This window comes from Asterias amurensis, chromosome 7 (genome assembly GCF_032118995.1).
Source record: "Asterias amurensis chromosome 7, ASM3211899v1".
Lineage (NCBI taxonomy): Eukaryota > Metazoa > Echinodermata > Asteroidea > Forcipulatida > Asteriidae > Asterias > Asterias amurensis.
Window position 1 is genome coordinate 22397320 of NC_092654.1, and position 26730 is coordinate 22424049.

At 37.5% G+C, this 26730-nt stretch overlaps 1 protein-coding gene across 1 annotated transcript; it reads right to left on the reverse strand.

Annotated features, from left to right (window-relative positions):
• Positions 1 to 2455: 2455 nt before the first annotated feature.
• Positions 2456 to 26730, reverse strand: LOC139939861 (calcium-activated chloride channel regulator 3A-1-like). Its single transcript, XM_071936014.1, has 16 exons — positions 26018 to 26730; positions 22151 to 22403; positions 21039 to 21168; positions 19585 to 19736; positions 16762 to 16872; positions 15648 to 15848; positions 14712 to 14886; positions 13727 to 13845; positions 13120 to 13282; positions 12413 to 12666; positions 7987 to 8161; positions 7054 to 7229; positions 6351 to 6540; positions 5937 to 6059; positions 5526 to 5687; positions 2456 to 5388 (listed from the first exon to the last, which is right to left on the reverse strand). Exons 1-16 carry the CDS (start codon positions 26245 to 26247, stop codon positions 4751 to 4753), a joined length of 3252 nt encoding a protein of 1083 aa, XP_071792115.1. The 5' UTR covers positions 26248 to 26730; the 3' UTR covers positions 2456 to 4750.

Consider the following 26730-nt stretch of genomic DNA (forward strand, 5'->3'; position numbering starts at 1 on the left):
AAACAAGAAAACAGACAGGTATCATCTTCGGATTGTCGTGAGCGTTTACAGACAATGAAGACCTTTGGTTAATTGTCAAAGACCAATATTATCACTCTGTGTATCACAACATATGTGTGTCATTCCATGTCAGACCAACACACTTTTTTACCTCATGTATTCCGAAAATTGCTGTGCTTGTAGGTCCTAATGAGCAATGAATGCACACCAATTTTTAGCCCGATCCGACTTACCATGTGGTCAGGGCAGAAACCACAAAATTCTGACATCTTTAGGGTAAAATACCACATTTTTTGTAGAAATATGTCATAACCATGTCAATGTTTATCACATATATGCAAATTTGGTATCAAAATTTTTCGTGTGCTATACGATTAGCGGCGCTATGAAATGGAAATCGCACAATTAACACAAAATCTGCTGCTGAACAGCTCTACCAAAATGGGCCCTGAAGTCAGAGTTGCAGCATGGTAAACAAATTGTTCTTGAGGATTTCTCAGAAAGTTATTATGCATGAATTTGTTGCTCAAGATTCATCACAGGGGATTAAAGCAAGACTGCATATTGTGATGATCTACTGAAGATAGGCAGACAGCTTCTCCATCTCAAATTTGATGTAATCTCTAACTGGGATCACTAATAATCACAGTGATGCACCCGAAGGGGGGGGGGCGATGAGTCTAGGGGATTGATCCCAGCCCTCCAATGTATTCAATTTGTTTGTTTGATTTGTTTTGATTTTTTTGTTTTACAATCTTCGAAAGAAATATTTGGGGAAAATAATGGCCCACCCCAAAAAATAATAAATCCTGTGTGCGTCACTGCTGATAATTTAAATTCTGATTCTGGTTAAACCACATCAGCCATCAACAAGACAAAAATCGCAAGCCATGAAGACTTTAAGTAACTTTAAAACCAGAAGAGTGAGTTTTGTTGGTGGATTTATTATGTAAGTATATAAATTGACTAATTTGTAACCTAACAACTGTACAAAAATAGTCATAAAATTGTAAATTTTGAAGAGCCCAACTGTTTCTTAGTGGATTCTGATAGAGGGAGACAGCTCTATTACGTGATTTTTATTTCGTTGATTTTTGGAATGATACATTATTTAAAAAACTAGGTCAAAGGTTACGATAGCATAATTAAGATTACAGTGACTTACATTTCAGAAAATGTATTTTTGACAAAAGAATTGATTTTAGCATGCAATTCTCATCATTTTGATACCAAATTTGCATATGTGTGATGAGAATTGACATGGTTATGACATAGTTTTACCAAAAAGGTGGTATTTTACCCTACAAACGTCAGATTTTAGTGGTTTCTGCCCTGACCACATGGTAAGTCCGATCGGGCTAAAAATTGGTGTGCATTCATTGCTCATTAGGACCTACAAGCACATCAATTTTATCAAACTCGGAAGACATGAGGTAAAAAGGTGCGTTGGTCTGACATGGAACCCATGTATAAAATAACAAACATGTGAAATTTTGGGACCAATTGGTCATCGAATTTGCAAGAGAATATTATAAGGAAAAAAAAAACATTTTGTCGCATTACTTTGTGTGCCTTCAGGAGCATAATAAAAAGCTTCAGCGTAAAGTATTTTATAATATTTGAGTGAAAAATTACCTCTTTAAATAAAATTATACTTGGTAGGAAGCCGTTTCTTACAAAGTGTTATACTATCAACAGCTCTCCATTGCTCGTTACCAAGTAAGTTTTTATGCTAACACTTAATATTTAGAGTAATTACCAATAGTGTCCAGTGCCTTTAACCCGGGGAATTCTTTAATTTAAAGCAATACAACATCTTATAATAATTAGTCATTATCATGTAATTAAAGAGGTGAGGTATTTTTCGTGGCATGTTTCTGATACGATATACATTTTACTAACAACGCTACGCGGCCCTGCAACCCAACCCAGACTATCATCTTTTAATCTGAAAAAATGTTAACACATAATTCTCGGAAACGTTCTCGTGCTCAGACTGATGTTGAAAATTGATCCCCCCCCCCCCCCTCCCCGGTAATACACACTAATATCTCATTGTTTTTTGTCCTGTTTGGTGGGGACGCTAGCCTAAAATTTCCAACTTGTCCTTTTGTGAACGTTTTTGGTGGTAATGAAGAAAATAATTATAAAAAAATGTGAAAATCTTACTAATTCGTTAGTACTAATATATACATAATGATCACTTGTTCAAGTATTTGAAAATATACAGGGTGGGCAAGTGGCACCACATCAATTTGGGGGGGGGGGGGTTGGGGGCCGTGCATGAGCCCCGTTCCATGTCCCCTAGGTTTAAATAACAGAAGAGAGCCTATCACTAAACTAAAACATCAAGATTTAAAATGAGGGCACCGGGGGGAGAGGGACATCAATTGGAGGGGGGGGGGGGGGGCTGTAGATTAAAGAACAAAATCAGGAAGCCTGAACACGAATACAAATTGAACAATAATTAGCAGAATTCTTTTTTTAGCAATATTGTACCATTTATTTTATGATTATCGGTACATTTATTACAACTCGCCGGCGAGTTAGCAGAGAATACAAATGCATTAAGTTGAGTAAAAGCCAAAGCAGCTTCAGCTAAATTTGTTTTACAAAATAACGATTTTCTTAAAATAAAAAACAAAGCATACAGAACCGAAGATGTATAGGTCTATATTAAAACAATAATAAAATATAAAACTGCTCATTACAAAACAAGCGCATTAATAGTGATTTCTGTGTAATATGTACAATAGTGTGGAAACAAATGAATATCATTTTATAAGAACATTCAGATGAAACATTTTAAACAGACTTACAATTTAAAACAAAAATGAATCCTTTGAATATTATTTGATAAGAATACTCAAATAAAACCTTTAAACAGAACGTGACAATTTACCTATACTAATCGTCCTATATTATGTAACTTAAAATTTGCTATTGTTTTTCCTTTGAATGTTTGTCCTTTGTTCTTATTGCATCATTATCAAAGAAAAGTTTCCCCACATTGTAGCAAAACTCAAATAATGAGTTATTCAAAACTGTTTTGATAATTGTCCGTAATAATTCTTTGTCCAATAACCACAACCCAATGTCCGATGTAAAAATATTAATTATGCATAGTTACAAGCAATAACGACATTACGCAATTTCTTCTTTTGCTACGCTTAAAAGCAGTGGACACTTTTGGTAATTACTCAAAATAATTAGTAGCATAAAACCTTTCTTGGTGACGAGTTTAAATGGGTAGAGGTCGGTGGTTTAACACATTGTGAGAAACGGTTCCCTCTGAAGTGCCATAGTTTTTGAGAAAGAAGTCATTTTCCGCGAATGTGATTTCATGACATCAGGTTTAGAACTTGAGGTCTCGAAATCAACCATCTAAACGTACACAACTTCGTGTGACAAGGGTGTTTTTTCTTTCATTAGTATCTCGCAACTTCAATGACCGATTGAGCTCAAATTTTCACAGGTGAGTTATTCTAGGCATAATATGTTGAGATACATGTACACTGATGAAGGCTAGTCTTTGACAATTACCAATAGTGTCCACTACCTTTAAAAGGAACATAATTGGTAAGAAACAAACCCGTCTCACAGAGTTACAATAAACATACACGGTGAGAGTAGAAGGCCTCCATTTGAATATTTATTTCTGTCTAAACTATCAGAGCATTAGTTCACTTTTTCCTACCATGCGGCCTCCGTTTTCATCTGCTCTGTTACTAAAGATTCAATAATCAAATTTGTTGTTCAATTAATTAGCTGTAAGCATCGACATATCTGTACAATAAACCTGAATCAGTAGAAAATAAATGTTGTTGTTGAAACATTCTCCATGTATTTTTTGACTTTCAGTTATATGGCGCTATCTGTTTGATCGACAAGTATAAAGTATCCAGTGTTCAAGATGTTACCATTCATTTTAATTCATTTAAACGACGATTGAATCATAATGTTATACTTATCACGTGTACTTACTGTTTCAATGCAAGGAGCAACAGAACAAAAGCAGGCCTTATACTCTATAAAAGGTGTTTAATTTCAGATAGCCATTTCGCGACGACATACTGTAGAATTTCACTTCAGCCTATGTACAATCACCATCATTCAAGCAAAAAAATATACATGTATTGACTATCATCCCTCATAAACATGGTGCAGACATCTTGTTTTTTCTACCTAACGAATCATTGCAACCCGAACCTAGGCTGCATGGTGCATAGTCTGGTCCCTTTGTATACATTGTAAAGCTGGGTTTGCTAACTATTCTTGAAGTCTGGGAACACGAGGAAGGTCCACTGGTCAAGTCTGCCATATTTGATCATTCAAGGGGAAGAGCTTAACATTTTTGTAAAGGAAGACAACATTTCCTGCGAAAGGTGCCAACAACGACAAATCCAAGCGGTTATTATTAACAGGTGACTTTGTCTGACAAGTCTGTGTGTGTGGGGGGGGGTCTTTATGGTGTAGCCAAACTATTTTTTCTCCAGTTAACATACATCCATACATGCGGGTTATACAAAGCAAACATAATATAATATCAAACTCTTTCGATCAAAATCAAACACACGGCTGTGCTCCGTGGTCATAATGGGTTAATGTGGCTGGCAGCCAAATGCGCCCTTGCATGCCTGCTTCTCGAACACGCTGTAGCTGCGCTCTTCGCAATTCAGCTCTTAGCTGCGAGTAAGGATGATTTGCCCTCCAAATATTATTATTATTATTATGTTAATGTCTTTGTATTTTACTGACTGTCCGGCCTAAATCCCTGGTTATCGAACATTGACAGAGCATTGCGCACGTGACCCGGCTTAATATGAGCCCCACCCCCCTCTCGATTATTGGCCAGATTCGGATCCCAATTTGGGTCTCTATCGCGCCGACTGATGACGTGATCATACACTGGATCATCAGTAGGGGCAGTTCCGAAGGCTCCTGCCCCATTATCGGGCCCAGCTAAATATGCAACCCCAGCACTTTTAGCGGCCCCTTTCGGGTTTGCTACCTTTACCCCTTTAGTTGGCACCATAGCCGTTTTTACAACCCCCGTTGGTTTTGCGGCCTGAGCCGTATTTCCAGCCCAAGACCCATTTTGATTCTCTTCTTCGTGTGCAGTGCTGTAATGGTTCATATTCCTCTCAGTCGAGCCCATCTTGCCTGATACATCACCCTCAGCTTCTTTCGGCTGTCTTTTCCTGCAGAGAACCGCAGCTAAAGCGATCAAGATTATTAGGAGTAGGGCGCCACCTACCGATATACCAACGACGAGAGCGAGTGGAAATTTCCTGAAGTTACGAGCGGATGAAGATGCGACGTTAGAGGGCTCACTCTGATTGCCTTCGTCATCAACAGCCACAACAGAGAAATAGTAACTGAAGCTCCCTGTTTTGTTAACAAAAACAGAAAGTTCACAGATCAGTTTGTTGTGTTGTGCAGGAACGTTTCTTTCGAAACCAATAAGAAACCAAGATAGACTTATTTTCAGAACTACATATTAATTTACACCAAATTATACGTACCGGTTTTAGAGACACTCAAAACAAAGACCTCACTTTCCCCTGCCATTGATGTCACGCTGACGTCACCTGTGACGTAACTTGAAGATGGTATCTCTTCCGCAGCTTCAAAGTTATCGAAAAGATCTGAACTGTGTAACGTCCTTTTGATGATGTAACTCGAAACTAACACAACATAAACGAAAATAATACGTTGTTTTATAAAATCTAAATTGTTCAATATAATATTGGAATAATAATAATTTCAATGACCCTTGCCTGTTCAGATAATAATTTGTAGTATTTCATTTGCTTTATCTTTTTTGTTGTTGAGATGAATGCAGATGCGATCTTGATTGGCAAGTAATACCAACCATTTTGTCTTAATAAATCACATAGAATGCAGGAATCATATTTGAGTGAATGTCTTTATACCTTGGCCATTGGTCAGATCGTCTCCTGGTGCCGTGAAGGTTAGTGTAATCTGCATGTTTTCGATGTCCACATTGTCGGCTCTTAAATCGGTTATTCTCGACGGAGGATATCTGTCTACAGTGGCTGTATCATTATAATAAAATTCAATTCAGTTCAACTAGAAGAGCAAAAAATAATAAATAATTTTGAAACAAATGATACAAAATATAAAACAAGTCAAAGACAGTCAAGAACAGATCAAGAAACCATTTAAGAAACATGAAATGAAAATAAAAATAAAACTAATTTAATGTAATGGTAGAGCAAACCAACATGGGGCATTTACTGAAGCCAAAAAGGCTTGTTCAGAAATGCCTGACATAATACAAAAAGAAAGAAACAAACAAACAAAAAATATGCGAAGATCAATCTCACCATTGCAAAGATCAGCCGATTCACATTTAAAGCTTCCACCCACAGTGACTCGCTGGAAGTTCCCGGTGCCAAGTAGCTCTGGGATTGATTCGCCGTCTACGTCATCGAAAGCAGGGTCAGAGGCTGCACCAGAACCGATAACACTCCCGAATACTATAGATGTCACATCACCATTGTTGGACACATCAATCTAGAATGAGAAGAAAACAAACACAACTTATTAAATGAACAAAACTGTATTAACAATATTGTAAATGGGGTGGGGGAATTAAAGGCACTGTACAATATTGGTAACTACTCAAAATAATTATTAGAAAAAAAAACTTATTTGAGAAACGGCTCCCTCTGAAGTAGTAGTTTTTAAGAAAGAGGTAGTTTCTCACTCAAATAATAAAAGTATTATTATAAAGCATATGAAACCACACAAGTTGTTGCACAAGAGTGTTTGTTCTTTCAATATTCTCTTGCACCTTCCACGATGACCAATATTGAGCCCACATTTTCACATAGTTGTTATTTTATGCATAATGTTGGGAGATATCAAGCGATAATACTGGCCATTGACAAGTATCAAACGTGCCCAGTGTCTTTGACCGGTTCTCCCATCTGCATCTTCGGGGATGAAGTTATTTTACACTGAGTGCCGTGTTATTTTCTGAATGAAAACCAATTGCATAATATTCTGTAACAATTCTAGTCTTACATTAGCGCCGTATCTCCCCTCTCCGCAGAAATCAGTGAAATAAGTTGAGTAGACGCCATCATCCATTCTGACGTCAGCACCTATCCCATCATCCTTTGGTATCAGGGTCACAGTGGCGTTACTACACGGGCGGTCAATCACAGCTCTGACGTCACTGCGAATAACTGGTATGTTTCCTGTGTACAAAACAAAGTTTATATACTGAAAACTTTGTTCTTGGCTATGAGTTGTAAGGGCATTCAAGTTTTGCAATATTATTGTGTTTTTTTAAATGATAAATCGTGACATGTTACAATATGATTTTCTTAAGGCTTTGTTACCTGGATGAAAGATGAAGTTATTATTCTCTAATTATAATATTTAGGCCTCACTATGACATCATTAACATGTTGTTCTTTTCTATATGGTTCACATACACCTTTCTTATACAAAGTCACCAGGTTGGACAACAATGGAAAGCCATAAATCCAAAACAAAAACAGATGGCAATGGTTTGTAACAATGTTTGTTAACAAAAAATATGTCACACAACTATTCAAAAACAGTTTTGAATTTGTTGAAACAAAGGAATCGATTATGGGATATACTAATTATTTAATTTTGCACGATTGAATGTATTGCGGTCCATGCCAACCAGCGCGGTGTGTTAATCAGCAATGGGAAGGTCTAGAGGAATTTAACTCAATAAGTCAAAGCAATCATTAAAAAAACCTCAATTCAATTCAACCAACATAATTTATTTCCATATTGGTGAAAAAAAAGAGAGAATAATAAACAAGTAAATTATTTAAGTCAAAGACAGTCAAGAAGTTAAAATATACAAAACAAAAGCAACAAACAAACAAAAATTAACAATCTAACTCAAAGAGGACGAAACAAAATATAATAATAATATGATAATATACAACTATACATGTTGGATCTTGTACTAACCTTTTCCCACGGACACATAGAGGGATTGTCTTTGTGGTGGAACAACACTTTCGAGACCCCACCGGGCATTGACAACGATCGGATCTCCACCTTCCCTTGCGTGGCTCTGGACAAGAATGGTCACGTTCTCTTCATTTTGTAGTTTATTCTCAATTTGAAACGTCCACAGCCCGATCTGCCAATTCAACAGTTAGCCAGCAAGTGATGAGTATAGTAGTTAAGAGTCAGTTCAGGTAAATAATTGACATAGTTGCTCACGGTCAAAAAATGATTTTTTTTTATACTTTGTGGGTGGAAGGGCCTTGGGGTGCAAGTAAACAAAATTGCATTTTCAATTCTATATATAGCCCGTTGCCATGGTTACGGCTCATTTTGTTTTTTGGCCATTTTAGGCCGATTTTGGGGTCTGAAAAACTGGTTTTTAGCTCATATTTACAACTCCACCCCACCAAAATGCAACATTATTTCAAAAAACCTTTTACATCACTACAAAGTATCATCCTTGGCTTTACTTGAGAAAAAAAAATTATTGCTAAAAATTTCACCCTTGTGCTATTTTAAGAACGTGCATTAGAGTATGTTTTTAGAACTTGCAAAATCAACATTTTTACCATATTTTTTGCCCTCAAAATTTCATTTTTTCAGGGGTCTCAGAATATTTTCCTTTCGGTTTTGATCAGGGCAAAAATTTGTCTTTTTATTTCTGGTAAGAAAAACTCGGGCAATTGTATCCTGATGTGACAGAACTGTCTTAAAAGTAGACCCTTTTCCCCGAAAACAGAGAAATGCATTTTGAAATATTTGCTTCATTTTGAATTTATAACATTAAGAAGTTAGTAATAATTCCATCAATCTGGCAGCTTTTCATAAGCACTCTGTAGGCTTAGTGCATTACCAAACATTGATCAGGACCTGTTGATGACCTAAATCTTATAATTTGCCCCGCCCCGGCCTCACCCCGGCCCCGGCCCAATCATATTTCTTGACATTGCATAAAATAAAAAAAAGTTTTGTGAACAGCGCCTCTTTTTTGAAAGTCACATTTTTTAATTCCCCTTGCACATCAAGAAAGTTTGTACTGTCTTAATGTTTTGGTGGTTCTCAGAATATTTCCCTTTTTGTTGTGATTGGGCTATCATTATGGTTTGCATGTCTGCTGGGGAGAAACACTTTGGTTTATTGTATCCTGTGACACTTCTGCCTCAAACATGGTAATTTTTCCAAAAACAATAAAAATGCATTTTGAAGTTATCCCTTAGTTTGAATTGATAAAAAACAAAAACGAGCATGCTTGTTAAATAAGTATGGCACTGTTTCCATGCTCTTTAAGTAACAAATAAAAAGTGTATAACCATGCTTTGCCACTGAGAGTTCTTGTTTTGTCATGACTACTTTACCTAGATGTACAGGTATGATTCACATTGCAAGAAGAGAAGTAGTGCGATGAGCATTCTTTACTATTCTTGTCTATACATGGCCTTATAACAGTCTTCTTAGTCCCCTGCCCGGTACCAAACTAAACATTTTCATCCCTATCAGAACAAAGAGGCTCTAAAAGTGAGCAAGTACTGTATCCAAAGTATCTAAATGGCCATTCACCTGCTTTGGCCTTCTGTAAGCAGTTCCCCCATCTATGGTGGGGTTCCTTTCAATTGTACTGTTGCAAACAACAAAAGAGTTGGTTTATTTAACGTGATAAACAATTCAGCAGGTAATGTTTGACAATGTTTTTTTGTTGATCTTTCTCAGAGACATATATAATAATTATGAATTAGTAAGATAGTGAATGGAAAAAATAATCAAACTAGCCTGAATAGACTTTTTCACTGCAAATGCATCTTATTTATTTATGTTGAGCAGGTGCAAGTATTTACAACTTCTTTCAATGTTGTTTCATTAAAGGAACACGTTGCCTTGGATCGGTCGAGTTGGTCTTTGAAAAGCGTTTGTAAACGTTTATTACAAAATGCATATGATTAGAAAGATATTTTAAAAGTAGAATATAATGATCCACACAAGTATCACTCAAAAACATCTTTCTAACCATGCATTTTATAACAAACGGTTACAAACGCATTTCAAAGACCAACTTGACCGATCCCAGGCAACGTGTTCCTTTTAAATGATCTCTTACGCTCATCTTGCAAATCGTTAGTATCATTGTTTTTAATAAGTGTTGGACATGACTGGATGCTCCAAACCATCTGCCTCAAGCACAGAAACTACATTGTTTATGATCTCTATCTCTATGAAAAGTTTTACATTTGGTAGCAGGCAGGGACCAAGGAGAGTAGGCCCTGTATTAAAGACAACTTGTAAAGAATGCTCATCGCACTCTACTTGCAATGGGAATCATACCTGTACAATAGGTAAAGTAGCCAAATCAAGAACTCTCAGTGGCAAAGCATTGGTTATGGTTTGGTTGGATACCATTATGTTTAAATAAAAACTTTGTATTCATTACTCAAAGGGCATGGAAACAGTGCCAGACTTTTTAACAAGCATGCATTGTTTTTGGAAAAATTACTATACATGATCAGTCACAACAGGATACAATAAACACAGTGTTTCTACCCAGAAGACATGAAAACACCAATAACAACCGAAAGGGAACACTTCCAAAAAAAGAGGCGCTATTCACAAAACATTGTTTTATGCAATGTCAAGAAATATATGATTGGGGCTGGGCCGGGCAAATTGTAAAATTAAGGTCATCAACAGTTCCTGATCAATGTTGGGTAATCCACTAGTGCCTAGGAAAAGCTGCGAGATTGATAGAATTATTACTTTTTAATGTTAGAAATTCAATATGAAGAAAAAACAATTCAAAATGCATTTTTCTGTTTGGGAAAAAAAGTCTATTTTGAGACAGTACTGTTAACATCAGGATACACTTGCCCAAGTTTTTCTTACCAGAAATAAAGTTTTTCTTACCAGAAATAAAAAAGACAAATTTTGGCCCTGATCAAAACCGAAAGAAAAATATTCTGAGACCCCTGAAAAAAATGAAATTTTGAGGGCAAAAAATATGGTAAAAATGTTGATTTTGCAAGTTCTAAAAACATACTCTAATGCACGTTCTAAAAATAGCACAAGAGTGAAATTTATAGCAGTATTTTTTTGTCTCAAGTAAAGCCAAGGATGATACTTTGTAGTGATGTAAAAGGTTTTATGAAATATTTTTGTTTTTTGGTGGGGTGGAGTTGTAAATATTAACTAAAACAACAGTTTGTCATACCCCAAGATCGGCCTAAAGTGGCCTAAACACAAATGAACTGTTACCATGGCAACGTGTTATATTATGATTTGAAATATAAATGTTGTTTATTTGAACTCCAAGTCCCTACCATCCACAAAGTATAAGAAAAATATTCCCTTTTTTTTAACATGGACACGTATTTCGATATTATGTGAAAAGACCCTTAAAAAGGCATTTTTCACGTTTTGGGGAAAAAAGTCAAGTTTTGAGGCAGTACTGTCACAACAGGATACAATTGCCCAAGTTTTTGACACCAGATATGGAAAGACCCATGTTGGCCCTAATCACAGCCGAAAGGAAAATTTTCTGAGACCCCTGGCAAGTTGACATTTTGGGGTCCGAAAATAGGGTAAAATGCGATTTTGCAAGTTCTAAAAACATACTGTAATGCATGATGCAAAAATAGCACAAGGGTGATATTTAAAGCAATAATTTTTTTTTCTCAAGGAAGGCCAAGGATGATACTTTGTAGTGATATAAAAGGTTTTTTGAAATAATGTTGCATTTTGGTGGGGTGGAGTTGTAAATATGAGCTAAAAACCAGTTTTTCAGACCCCAAAATCGGCCTAAAATGGCCAAAAAACAAAATGAGCCGTAACCATGGCAACGGGCTATATATAGAATTGAAAATGCAATTTTGTTTACTTGCACCCCAAGGCCCTTCCACCAACAAAGTATAAAAAAAATTCATTTTTTGACCGTGAGCAACTATGTCAATTATTTACCTGAACTGACTCTTAATAGGGGAATAAAAGGGTAGCGACGAGTTCTTACACGGCCGTTTAAAGCCGGCAGGTCGAATTGCCGTGTGATAAAGGCCCTATGAGTGAAAAAGTATCCCAAAATGTGTTAAACGTCAAACTTTCAATTTCCTCGATGACGATAAAAATTAAATCTACAGGTAAGCCAATCCCGACACTTAAAAGTACCGCTGTTGAAAATGATTTACTTAAAGTTTTGGGTGTTAACAATGGTTCTCAATTTATTAAAGTGGTTCTCTTGTCTCCAATTTAGCGCGCCACCAATAGATAGATGATCAACCGTTCTCATTTGTTGCGGTTTTACAAAGGATGAACTCTTTCTTGCTTATTAACGATACGCCGTTAATATGTTTGACCAAAGTGGCCTGTTAAATTGACATTTAAATTGTCGAACACCAAGCCTCACCTTTGCATCACCAGGAATTGTAACACGAATTTGCAGGAAGTCTATGTTGCTGTTGTACCCCGGGCTTCCGTCTGATATCATCACACCGTCCGGATCAGTGACTACGACTGAAATGCTTTCTCTGCTTACATGCCCGAATATGAATTGAGTGTTTTTACCAAGGGTCGAATCGATGTATACAGCATCGGTGAATTTGGTGCCTGCTTGGACTTGGACGAAATCCATGTATAGGGATACTGGAACTGACGTGATAGCTGGTCAAAGGAAATTGAAATAAAACTAAACATTATAGGCACACTACTACTAATAAAATGGTATTTGTAGGGGCAAACAAGCCACCAAGGTGCTGAAGGCACACGAGAGGGAATCTGCACACAGTAAATACGGAGTGAAATCAGACAAAGAACAGTTACAAGTTAGCCATATTAAACAAGCTATTTTTCTTGAAAGTATTTATCTAGAAATTTCACGAATTTGAAGTGGTAAAGTCATTCCAGAGAGTGGGTCCAGCATGCTAAAGTGACCTATCACTCAAAGATAGGGAAGCTTTCTATCATAATTACCTTCAAACAGTGTTTAAGTTTAATGTAAATCTGTGGACATCGTGGTTTGTGTCCTGAAAAAGTACCCAAACTATAATAGGAAGCCAAAACTATTATTATTATTATTATTATTTTTATTATTATTACACAGTGTAATTTCCTTACATTTTTCTGTGGTGGCTGATTTACTGAAAGCATCAGCTAGTGAGTTGGAACGTTCGTCGTGATTATAAGCTTGTCCACCGGTTGAGTTTGACAGACGCTCAAGTTCGGGCGATGCGTCTAGTCCGATAGCTATAGTGTCTATAGTTACACCAGACTCATTTACCTAAATAAGGGTACAAATTATCAAAGATGAATGGGGAAAAAAACTTCCTTCAATCATAAACCTGTTTGTTTAGTTGCAAGCTTGTTTTAACAGGTGTATACGTTTGGTAATAATACTAGAAATTAATAGAAACGAAAACTTTGGATAGTATAATGTATTTTAAGAAACTGTTTTAAGTTTAAAGCACTTAGATTAAAGGGAAAGAGGAATAACTTGTTATCTATGCAAACGCAAAATATGAGTCTGAGAAACGTTACTTACAGTAACGTTTCTCAGATTGTTGTCTATCTAGTTGCACAATATTCTTCCTGCGTGAACATAACAATTCCAGACTGCCGGCAATATCCAAAAATGCATGCAGAGTATAAGCTCTGAAGGTAGGGAGGGGCTGAACCATGAAGTGTTTTGATTGGAAATGGCGCCTCGCAATATTTCATGTCTTACCAAATGAAGAATATCTTCAATAAATGGTGCTCTGTTCTCTTCACCGTCGGTGATGACTAGCAGCTTACCCCCCGCTGCAGGACCGTTACGACCAAGAACCTCTAGACCGACTTGTACTCCTACAAAACGAAAAACATTAAACGACTCAATTATTTGTTTAATGAGAGATTGCCTACTACCACAAGGCCTAGGACAGCCACTTCAAGGTGGGGGGGGGGGTGGCTTCTAAACTGTGCCCAATTTAATAAATTCGTAGAAATATTTCCTTAAGGCAGTGGATACTATTGGTAATTACTCAAAAATAATTACTAGCATAACATCTTACTTGGAACGAGTAATGAGGAGCGGTTGATAGTAAAAAAAAGATCTGTGAGTAACATCCACGAATTTGATTTCAAGACCTCGGAATTAGATTTTGAGGTCTCGAATTCTGACGTCTCGAAATCAAATTCGTGGAAAACTATTTCTATTTTGAAAACTACGTCACTTCAGAGGGAGCTGTTTCTCATAATAATTTCCATTATCAACCTCTCCCAATTAATCGTTTTATGGTAATAATTATTTTGAGTAATTACCAATAGTGTCCACTGCCTTTAAACTGGCACTTAAATTGTTGACTGGGTACTTTAAAATGCAGGATTTAACACTTTCAACATGTTGTCACTCTCCGAACTCATGCAAGTGTATGAATCAACTCTATAGACGATGTGACCTATGGTTCAATCAAACCGCCCTCTGTTGCCAAAACACAACATACATCATGTTTCGCCAGGCACTGAGTTGCGTCGTCATAGCATGGAGGAAGAAAATAGACCTCCATGGTCTAAGTAAGATTGCGTAAATTTTCTTGCTGGCTGCCAATACACAAAGGTTTTGCCCGGCGGTATGCGCGCGAATCATGTTATGGTTTTCGTGTGACGTCAGAGGTCACATCGTCTCTAGTTTTTAGAGTGTACAATACCTTTGGCACTATAGCACTACTCACCAGCTCCAATACTTGTAGCACCATCAGCAAATGTGGGCAGTAGACTCAGTAACGTCTGGCGGTTAGCATCATTGATAACAAGTAGTTCGGAGTTGACAACTGCACGATTGTCAAACGTGACAATTCCTAGCTGTTCACCGTCTCTCAGGATTTGGGTGATGAGAATTTCTGCTGCCTACAGGTAAAGTTGTTAAGTCACGTTTTAATAAAAATAGTAATTATAACGTGGCTTCTTATATAGCGCTCGTATACATGGAACTATTAATTATGAAGTATTACAACAATAATGTTGTAATAGATGTTAGAATAAGTATAACCAAAATTTTAATACTTATAATAATGCAAAAGCCGCTAAGCGCACAAGAGAACAATAAAATACACAATGAGTGAAAAGCGGATTATAAAATATGCAGCTTCAAACAATTTACACTTTTAGCAGAGCCTTAAAGGCAGTGGACCCTTTTTGTAATTACACAAAATAATTATCAGCATAAAACCTCACTTGGTATCAACAAGTAATGGAAAACATTGTGAGAAACGGCTTCCTCTGAAGTGACGTAGTTTTCGAGAAAGAAGTAATTTTCTACGAATTTGATTTCGAGACCTCAAGTTTAGAATTAATTTGAGGTCTCGAAATCAAGCATCTGAAAGCACACAACTTTGTGTGACAATGGTGTTTTTTTTTCTTTCATAGTTATCTCGCAACTCCGACTACCAATCAAGCTCAAATTTTCACAAGTTTGTTATTAAATGCATGTTGAGATAAACCAAGTGAGAAGAAAGGTCTTTGACAATTATTACCAATAGTGTCCAGTGTCTTTAAAACAGTGTACAAAACTGAAAATATAGTGCGTCATAACAAAGAGGTAGGGTTATAACCACTCCGAGTTGATCTTGGAGCTCCAATGAAGAAAGATACCAGTGTGGTTGAATTACCTGTCTAAGTTGTATTAGTCTTTGGTCCTTCATACTTCCAGACCGATCTAAGACGAGAACGATACGGCTACTCGTCCTCTTCACGATGGTAAACGTAGGTGGGTTATATCCGCCAGCTTCGGTACCGCTAGTTTCACCCCCGCCATTTACAGAGTTATCCCCTTTGCCACTTATTCGGAAATCTTCGTGCTCCATCATAACCTGAGGAGAGAAGTTTCAATTGACTTCCATAACCCAGATTTCAAATTCAGTGGAAAAAGAAGCTAGGTTTAGAACTGCAGCCGTCGATTTCACAAAGAGTTAGGATTCGTCTTATCTCGAGTTAGGAGGAGTAATTCGTCCTAACTAAGGATTAATCTTAAGGTCTGCATGCTAGAGTGCAGGGTTGGGACTCGTCCTAATTCATAAGATTAATCATAAGTTAGGAAGAGTTTTGTCAAATCGACGGCAGTTGATTTAATAAAAGACAATCATTGAAGAAAACAGAACAAAATTATGAAAAATGTTCTATGAGCAAACCAATATGGGGTATTCCAAAGGGAGGCTTGTGTTGAAATACACACTGACAATTAATACATTCTAACACAATTTACAGGAAACAAAAGCAACCGTCAAACAAATAAACAATAACAAATTAGGCCCAAGTTTGTGATAAATATACTTTGAAACAGTAAAACAATTATAGTATACATAGGTCTTAAGGCATTGTATGGTAGGTATCAATTATTTGGTTTGCGGTACACCATGTGTGTATCTATTGCAAGGTAGAGTTTGTTCTTAGAGAACTGTCTTGCTTTATTCCACTACCGCGGAGTAGATGTTCGGGGGTTAGGGAGACTTCACAGTTCTGAAAAGAACCGTCCTGCTTGTTAACTATTACCCAGGCGTATGGTATAGAAAATAGGCTGGGACTACTACTCTAGCTCATATGATCGAATTATAGTAACATACTGATTTCAGACCTTCCCTATGAAAACACGATGAGTATTAGTTCAACAGGAGTTACTTGTATGTAACTTTTATTAAAAACTATAGTATGGGAAATTAATATAGCTTTCGATAAAAACCTGACCTTGGTCATAGGCATAAACTAATGGACTATTGTATGTACTACCTCCCAAATACTCTTTCCCTGGCATCGGTTGTTCTGCAGATTCGGCGCATCTCTGTTGTGCTTATTCCCTTCGTAGCTACCGATTCCAGATTTCTCACAGAACGTGCTTATCTATAAAAGATCCAAAGGAAATAATGTAAAACAGACTCAAGTCGATATTTCTATTTGTTTTTAATATTATTTATGAGAAGACTAAAGGACTTAAAATCAACATAAGGGTCCAATTCCATAAAGATGCTAAAGCAGATAATTTTGCTCACAAATTTTGTTTGTACATGTGCCATTGTATTCTGGCTTAATTTGAAAAAGAAATTCAGCTGAGGTCTTGAATTCGAGGCATCTGAAAGTACACAACTTGTATGTTAAGGGTGTTTTTTCTTCCATTCTCTCGCAAGCTCGACGATCAACTTAGTCCAAAAGTTCACAGGTTTGTTGTATTATGTATGTGTTGGGATTCACCAAGTGAAAATACTGGTCTTTGACAATAACAAATTATCAAACGTGTCCAGTGCCTTTAATAATGATTCTTGCTCAGCTCCATGGGGAGTATACAACCTGGGCTACCGTTTTACAGTGCTCAAAAGGCTTGTTTCATTCACAATATTAACCTCTACCCTCGCATGTACCCATTTATATCCCTGGGTGAAGAGATCAAAGTATCTTGCTCAAGGACACGGGTGTCACGACCGGGATTCGAACCCACACTCAAGTGACATAACCACCAGAACTTGAATTCGAACACTCGGCCATGACACCCTTTAAATGGAAGGTACACTTTTGGTAATTACTGAAAACAAATATTAAAACTGACTTGGTAAATAGCATTGGCTCCCTTTGAGGTAGCATAGATTTTGAGAAGGAGGTAATTATTAAAAGACTTCTAGCCAGACGTCTTTTAGTCCTGTCTGAAAGCACACAAATTTGTCCAACAAGGGTGTTTTTTCTTTCATCATTTTCTCGCAGCTTCGATGACCGATTGAGCCCAAATTTTCACAGGCTTGTTTATGCTTATGATGGAACACATCAAGTGAGAACACTGGTCTTTGACAATTACCAAACGTGTACAGTGCCTTTAAAGAAAGGCAGTGGACACTATTGGTAATCACTCAAAATAATTATTGAAATAAAACCTTTCTTGATGGCGATTTTTGTGGAGAGGTTGATGGTATAAAACATTGTGAGAAACGGCTCCCTCTGAAATGTCATAGTTTTCGAGAAAGAAGTAATTTTCGACGAACTTGATTTCGAGACCTCAGATTTAGAACTTGAGGTATCGAAATCAACCATCTAAACGCACACAACTTCGTGTGACAAGGGTGTTTTATCTTTCATTATTATTTCGCAAGTTCGATGACCAGTGGCGTAACCAGAGGGGGGGGGGGGGGGGGCAGGGGGGCCGGCGCCCCCCCCCCCCCCCCCCCCCCCGCTCAGAACCCTTGCCCCCCCCCCCTCTTGTCCCCCCCCCCCCCCATATGAAATCAGAGATAAGTATATTCTTATAGGCCTTATATATAAATCGTTTAAGGCTGCATAAAATGCTGTCGTAAAAAGGAAAACTTTTATTTATATCAGTAGGCCCTATGTGGACTATAACATGAAAAATGCGTGGAAACGCGCGCGCGATCGTATTGGCGGTAAATGTTTGTTGTGGTTTTGCGGTTACAGAGAGTGCAGGATGTGACAAAGTTCTGTTAAATACGTGGTGGTCTGAACGCAGACCAATACTAATAGCTCCGTAAACACAAAGTCAGATCATGTCTACCTCCATGGTCAGATGCACTACAGAGAAATTTACTACAGCAAACAAATGGCCAGCGAAAAAGGTTGCTTAGACCATTTCTTCTCCTTTGAAGCAAGCGGTGCAATTGAGAGGTAGGCCTATTTTAAATATACGTTTCATAACTAAAATGTGATTATTAAACACCCACAATTTCGATCCTGTATTTTTTTTTTTGATGGCGTACACTTGTTACAATAAGGCCGTCGAGTAAAAAAAAGAAACATGTTTAGTGTCTGGGTTTCTCAAAAAAAGGAAGGAGGAGGGGCTTTTTATTTTTTATTTCAAGATGGTCGCCATGAATGTCAAATATCAACTGTTTTTTTTCTGCTGCTGAAATACACAAAACATTAATGAAACAGTTTGGTCAAGGCATTCAGACAAGACATTCAGATTTTTTTTTTTTGGCTGAGATCATTTAAAGTAACCCTTTTTCAAAAAAAAAAAAAAAAAAATGCATAAAAAAAGAGGTGTCCTGTAAAAAGGAAGCGGGCGGGGACGCTAAACATATCTATTTTTCTATTTTTACTTGGCCTAATATTATTATGTTTTGGGTATTTACACACCCACAAAGCCTATTTTATTTTGAGAATGCCGTGTACAACTCTAAATTGGTACTTGGTGACCACAGTTAATCCTTTTATACAGTCAAACAGTTTTATCTTATACAAAATGACATGTTCTCTAAGATTTTGTTGTTTTCGCAATCTTTTGTTACCTGCTGACTTTAGACTGTTTTAGAACTGCATTGGTGTGTATCAACTATATATCAGTTAACACATTTAATAATAATCTTGCACTTCTTTGCCCCCCCCCCCCCCCCCAAATTTAATCTTTGCCCCCACTTGCCCCACCAAATGAAAATGTCTAGTTACGCCACTGTCGATGACCGATTGAGCTCAAATCTTCACAGGTTTGTTATTTTTCGCAAATGTTGAGATACACCAACTGTGAAGGCTAGTCTTTGACGATTACCAATAGTGTCAACTGTCTTTAAACTATTAATTACTATAAAATGTCATTGGAAATCAGCCATGCTGTCTTACCTGAGGAAGAAACTGTTTGTACATGAGTGATCCTGTATAGCCTGATGACGTCACATCGTTTGTGTTGTCCAGGAAACGGCAGTCCGGTTCCGGCAGGCCATTCTCCATGATTTCACACGCACGAAAACCATTTTTGGGGTTTACCATATTACCTGTGAGAATTGAAAGAATCCATCAGTATTCAGAAATTTCAATTCCATTTTGCGGTCACAGCCTTTCACTTTAGAGCAATATGAACAACTATTATAGAAATATTGACTGCCATGATGGGGCACAGTTAAAAAATATAGGCCCAAGGTGATGTGCCCCGATTATTAAGCAGTCAATATTTATGTTATAAACCGAATAATATGCTTGTAGATTCTTCTAATCAACGACCCAGACTATGGTAAAAGGTTGCTTGCGAAGAAAGGTCACAGTTCACGCCGTGACACGGTACGCTAGTCGTACAATGGACGCTACGTTATTTTCAGCCGGACACAGTCGATTGCTGTGCCCCGGGCTCAGTAAACTATGAAATCATCTCGATAGAAAAAGGGGCCCAACTATTTCAATTACCAATTTTTTAACCATACAGATTAGAGACATCTATGCGGTACATAAAAATAAATAGTAAATTCCTGAAGACGAGCAGGGTGTACTATTCGAAACGTTGAGACCACAACGGCTCTTTACAGAGCCAACCCTCCAACAAAAGAGATTTACACATTGTTGTACCTGCAAGTTTACTTTTTATTTTATTTTTTGTACCTCACACCATGCAAAGCTTCAAACAATACTTACTTTAGAGCAAGTTGTGCCTGATTAAACTCTCCACCCATTTAAAAACATGGCTTTAGTTAGTCGATTGTGAAACAAAGGATGCTTTATCAGTGAACTTAATCACTGTAGTTCTGGGAAGCCTGAGGAAATTTGTAAACAAGGGTGTTGAGTGAGGATGTGAACCAGAAACACCAGGAGTAACCTTAACTCTTCCATTATAAGTGTACTGGGATCATTTAAAGTTCACAACCAACCCAAGTACACGGGACTCATATCAGCTTCACAGGGAGCAGACAACGTTACAAGCAACCATCCATTATTTTCAAGGGACACGTGACGTTGCCCTGGATTGCGTGAGTTGGTCTAAGAAAATCGTGCATAATAATTATGGTTAGACAGATGTTTTAAAAGTAGAATATAACGATCCACACAAAATATGCCTCGAAATTGGACGCCAATTTGTAGAGTCTAATTTGTGACTCGCCACAAAATGGTCGACCGTTTTGTTCGCAAAGTAAAAGGAAAACCACGCAATTTTGAGTTTGTTTGTGTGGGTCATTATATTTTACGTTTAAAACATGTTTAAACCATGCATTTAAAACGGGCTCAAGCGCTTTTCATAGACAAACTGATCCGACCTAAGGCAAAGTGAAAAGGGAAGCACAAAAACACAACCCTGGTTCATAACTCACCAGTAATGCTCCGAACGCATCTCACGGCCTCAATCGAGCCATCTTCGTTGGCGTAAAAATGCCTCCCACTTTCAAGTGGAAACTCGTCGAAGACGCCCCATCTGTAATGGGCCCATTCGTGAACTAGTGCCTGAGTGCGAATATAAAAAAACATATTGTAGTTACATAACACCAAAGCCTTCATTTTCTTTTCTATAGATGATGTGACCTTAAAAGAGCCACAGAGTGTGGACTTCCTGCAGGCACGATTTGTACACAGCATAATGGAATTAAACATGATTCAAGTCTTATATTATTTTATGGAGATTGCACTGTCTATTTCCTATCAACTTTTGATATGATGAAAGGGGGGCACATCTCAAAACTTGTCCAGCTTTTACTTTCATAATTCTTGGATTTATATGGAAAAAATAACACAAAATGTTAACTTTCCCATAGGACCTGTGTAGTATCTTGCCTGCCAGAATACCCAAAGAATGCACAAGGTTACACTTATTGAAAACTAAGTTCACATGGTCTATACATTCTGCTGATTCATGTTTGTAAGACCATCACCACACGATTTACTTACGGGCGCCGCCATGACAGCTACGAGTAGAGCACTCGGCACGGCACTAAAATCTATTACTTTTCGCTTGGTGTGCGCAGGCACGGCATGACGTGATACTACCGTTTGGTATTCCAGAACTCTGAGCATGCCGGAGCGGGGAGACCGCCACACCGGTAAATTCTCACCCGGTTCAATTCTCACCCGGGTCAAGAAGTCAAGGTACGATTACCGTTTAAAGACGTCTTACATTTTTGAATCCATTTCAATTTGTTCACCTTCTAAAAGTAAGGTTTTAGGATGCAGTCAGAAACAAATGATGATGATTTTATTTTACAAGTTTTAATTGTAATTGCCTCAAGCTACCGGGCATTTTTTTTTTTTTTTTTTTTTTTAACATAATTTGGGGGAAGAACCGAGTGTACAGTGCTGACACACATCGGTTTATGGGTAAAAACCAAAATTAATATGCTTTATCCCCCGATTCAAATGTAACATTATATTTAGTTATAATTTGTTAATAATTATTCTATCAATACGGCTTTTTGGGATAATGAGGGTCTACCTTGTCATAATCGCCGTATCTTCCCGCTATACTCTGTGACAAGATGTAATCTGGCGTGAGATTAATGGAGAATCCGGGCTCCCCGCACTGTGTGGGTTTATTCGTGTATGGTCGGTTACTTCCGCCATCACTCGGCAGATCGATCATGACGTCACTCTGGTCGTAGCGCTGCCAATCCACGTGGGAATACGCATCAGAATTTGACCAGGTCTCCGGAACCAGAATGTGGATATCTTTAAAATAGGCCTTTTGGCTAGAAGAGAAATATATAGTCAGTTTAATGAATAGTTGACTTATTTATCATTGTCCTTTTATATTATTGTCTTTAATTTGGCTCATTGGCTAGGTAGAAGGCAAAACATATAGTTGGTTTAAAACAAATAATTGAATGCTTTCCCATTTCCTTTTTTACTATAAAATATTATTATATCATATAACCGAAACTGCGAAATCATTAACAAAACACCACAATAATGCGCAGCCGTAAGAGAGTTCCGGGTGTGTTCGAAACAAGTTTCCTGATGTACTCAATAATATACGCAGTGTGGAAATAACTGTTCCCCTTCTTCAAGACAGTGGACACCATTGGTAATTACTCAAAATAATTATTAGCATAAAACCTTACGTGTACGTCATTGTGAGAAACGGCTCCCACTGAAGTAACGTAGAGAAAGAAGTAATTTTCCACGAAGTTCATTTCGAGACCTCAGAATTAGATTTTGAGGTCTCGAAATCAGGCATCTGAAAGCACGCAACTTCGTGCGACAAGGGTGTCTTTTCTTTCATGTTTTCTCTTGCGGCTTCAATGGTCAATTTGAGTCAAAATGTTCAGATATTTTTATTTTTTTTTACGCATATGTTGAGATACACCATGTGAGGATACTGGTCTTTGACCAAAACACCATGGCAGGGTTAGTTTCACCTCTCTGTGCAGAACTGACAGATCAACTATGCCTTCCCTGTCAAAGATTTTATGACAACATGTTTGCATTTTGCATAATATGCAGTGTGGAAATAACAAACAAATGCACTACACCAATGTGTAACCCGGCTATTTGCACAGCGAGTGGCTGGCTCCCACACACTCGATCTGATGAACCGTGAATTTTTTCAATTATATTCCCAGTTGCCAGGAATCAAAAAAGTGTTTTGACAATTGTGACAGTCTCGGAACGCCCCATTGCAAATAATACTTGATTTAAGTCCCGTTCTTGTGCGAGAGGTCCCGTAGCATATCGTGCCACCAAACACAATGTGGTCCCCGGCAGAGGTCTCGCGGGATTGGGACTTGAGTCGAGTCTATAATTGCAAATGGTGCGGCACGAAAAGGTAGACATTCAACTGCAAATCCAACTGCCAAAACTTTTATACAAAACTAACAATAGTTTTGCAAAGCTTGACAAAGGGAACAGAACTAATGGCCTGATTTGTTGTTCAGGTGCACCTGTTTCATGTAAGACTGCACTTTTGTCAAACGGGGGGGGGACCCCACTTAAGAAAAAAAAACAATTCAATAAACATCGTCACTGTGTATACTTTGTGTCATCAAAAATAAATATATTTTTAGATACAGTTATAAATAAATGCGATTCGAATTGAAAACAAAGCATGATATAGCTGTCAAACTTCCTTCTTGTGGTTGTCGACTGGAATATATCTCTAAAACACAAACACGTACCATCAGGCAATTGAGAATAATATTATTCCATTTCCGAACGAACAAGTAACATGACCATGAAATCACTTTGAATCCTGGGGCGAATCCAGAACGAGTGCTCAACAATGTAGAGGTAACCAAGTGGAAAGGGAACATTCAAAGGGAGTGAATAAAGTTTATTGTACACTTCTATCCAAATAAGGAAGTAGATTCGAAACACGATTTGCATTTATGGAGAAAACAAAACTATTCATCGTAGAAGTGATTGAGTAGGAAAGTAAACTGTTTACGGTGCATTTTTGTTTTGTTTTTTTACATACATTGAAATCAAAGTATTGAAACCGTAACTTGGTGTGGACAAGATTAGACCTTTATCATGCTGCCTCCATCTTGGTCATGTTTCTCGTAACGAATAACAATAATGAATGCTAATAATATTTTCGCAATTAGGAACCAGACTAGTTTGTTCTTCCAGGCTCGGTTTGGTAACATTGATATCAATGGGAGAAATTCAAGATGGCTGCACCATGATAAAGGTCTCTAATGAACTTTCTTTGGTTCAATGTTAAACATCGGGAGCACTACATTAAAGCGGTATAAAAACATACATTTGCAAAGCAAATAGTGACTGAAGAATGTATTTTTAGAGATAATCTTGCACATACATAACATCATCGGGTTAGGTCCAAAACCTGTCAACCAAAACTGGAAAAACAAATCAATTTTTGTTGGACATTGAATTTAGATTTTTTTTTTCTGTGTGTGAGCCATAATAGATTTTGGAGTTTGTAGGGATTTTTTTTTTGCTGAATCTTGAGTGCGACGGGGCGGAATTGTAACCTTGTTGATTCTTATATAAACAAAGCTAGTCAAATCAATTTTTTGATCAGATGTTTGGCTTGTTCCTCTACACCATTACAACATTAGCATATACTTTTCATCAATGATTAACCACAAAAGATGGATTACTAAGTTTTCCCGAATTAATTACTCTACATGTTAAAGGGTATAATTATGTACCTTTTCCTAACAAAAAACACAATGTCCACAGATTTACATTAAAGTTACACAGTTTGAAGATTATGATAGTAGAAAGCTTCCCTTGAAATTTTACTTACTGAGGTGCTGTAGTTTTTGAGAAATGAGTAAAAATAATAATTGTCGTCTCAGTTTAAGGATATAAAAACGTATTAACCAGTTATGCTATGGTTTTGGTATAATATCATAACTGGTTAAGATGATTTTACATGCTAAAATAATGTTGGTCTCATGAGACCAAAACGATTTTGTGACTTGTTTTACTCATTTCTCAAAAACTACACAACCATAGTTAGTAATATTCGAAGGGAAGCTTTCCACTATCATTATCTTCAAACCCTGTAAGTTTAATGTAAATCTGTGGACATTGTGAAAAAGTACCCAAATCCTTTAAGGACAACAAATGTAACTCGGTATGTGGAGCTGTTTATTTATTTTGTTTGTTTGATTATTTATTTATTGGCGGCCCGTTCAGAGGGATTGAGAATTATGCTTCTTCTCTACAAAAAGCAAAGGCATGTGTTAAAGACACTGGACACTATTGGTAATTGTCAAAGACAAGTCTTCTCTCTTGGTGTATCTGAACATTAAGCATAAAATAACAAACCTGTGGAAATTTGAACTCAATTGGTCGTTGAAGTTAATAATTGACGAAAAAAAAACTTGTCGCACGAAGTTGTGCACTTTCAGATGCTTGAGTTTGAGGCCTCATCAGAATCAAATTCTGAGGTCTCGAAACATTAAAATACTTTGTTGAAAATTACTTCTTTCTCAAAAACTAAGTTACTTACAGGGGGAGCCGTTTCTCACAATGTTTTATACCATTTACCGCTCTTCATTGATTGTTAACAAGTTAGTTTTTATTCTAACAATTGTTATGAGTAATTACCAAGTGTCCTGACTGTGCCTTTTGCGTATACATGGGAACATTGGGGGGGGGGGGGCACTCTTTGATAGGGCAGATCTTTGCAGAAGAAGACGTATTTCCTCCATGCTTAGGACATGCTTAAGACAACCCAATGTATGTGAGTTTTCTTGTTCATGACCGTCTGGCAGTTAGTTTGTCTTTCTGTACTTCGAAAAAGACACTGCTATGGGTCGAACGTCTGGCCACTAGGCTATATAAGCCCTAACTATTTTGTTGAAGATATATGCAAAAAAATTGGACTTACTTGGTTGCCTGGTACAGGAACTGGGAGGTTTCGGTAAACACAAATTTAATCCGATCTAGGAGAGCTGGGTCTTCGGGCACTCTCTCGTTGATTCCAATCAGTAGATTGACGTAGCCTTTATTGACCAGTTCCAACGGGGCTCTTGTGTTTCTATACCCGGTAACGATCCGAGAGAAACCGGCGAACATCAACACCAACACGGACACCAGCAGAAGGCGAAGCATGGCCATGTTACGATGCGAAGAGAACGTTTTCCTGCTTCGTATGGTAGAAATAGATCAGTTCGTTACCACCATTCAACCTCGAGATATGACTCTACAAAGATGGCAAGTTGTAGCTTAATAACTATGGGGGATTTCCTGTGCTAACAATGTGAAAGTCCGTCAAATGCGGTTGTTGAATTGGTGTATAGTTTCTTTGATGATTGTTGGCTTTGGAATTCCTTTCCATAGATCGATTCTGAACAACCCTGTCAGAGGAGTTCTTAATTCCCTGTCCACTCCAGTCAGTTCCTCCACTGTTCAACTTTCCTTGGTTATAAAATAGGGGGCACTAGGCAGTTCTCCAAGAAGTTATCTTCATATACAACAAGTTTTGATCCCACCAATATTGTCAATTACATCAATTCGAAAGTCATAAAGTTTTCGAGCACCTCTCATGCAAATTGCGAACACTGCCTGCAGTGATCGAGCGCTCCAGTACTGTTCTGAATG

Coding starts and splice junctions, on each gene's coding strand:
- LOC139939861 (XM_071936014.1), bottom strand. CDS start 26,247: ATGGCCATGCTTCGCCTTCTGCTGGTGTCCGTGTTGGTGTTGATGTTC. Junction 19,737..21,038: donor ATGCGTTCGGAGCATTACTG/GTGAGTTATGAA, acceptor CAATTCTCACAG/GTAATATGGTAAACCCCAAA. Junction 16,873..19,584: donor ACAAACAGTTTCTTCCTCAG/GTAAGACAGCAT, acceptor GATCTTTTATAG/ATAAGCACGTTCTGTGAGAA.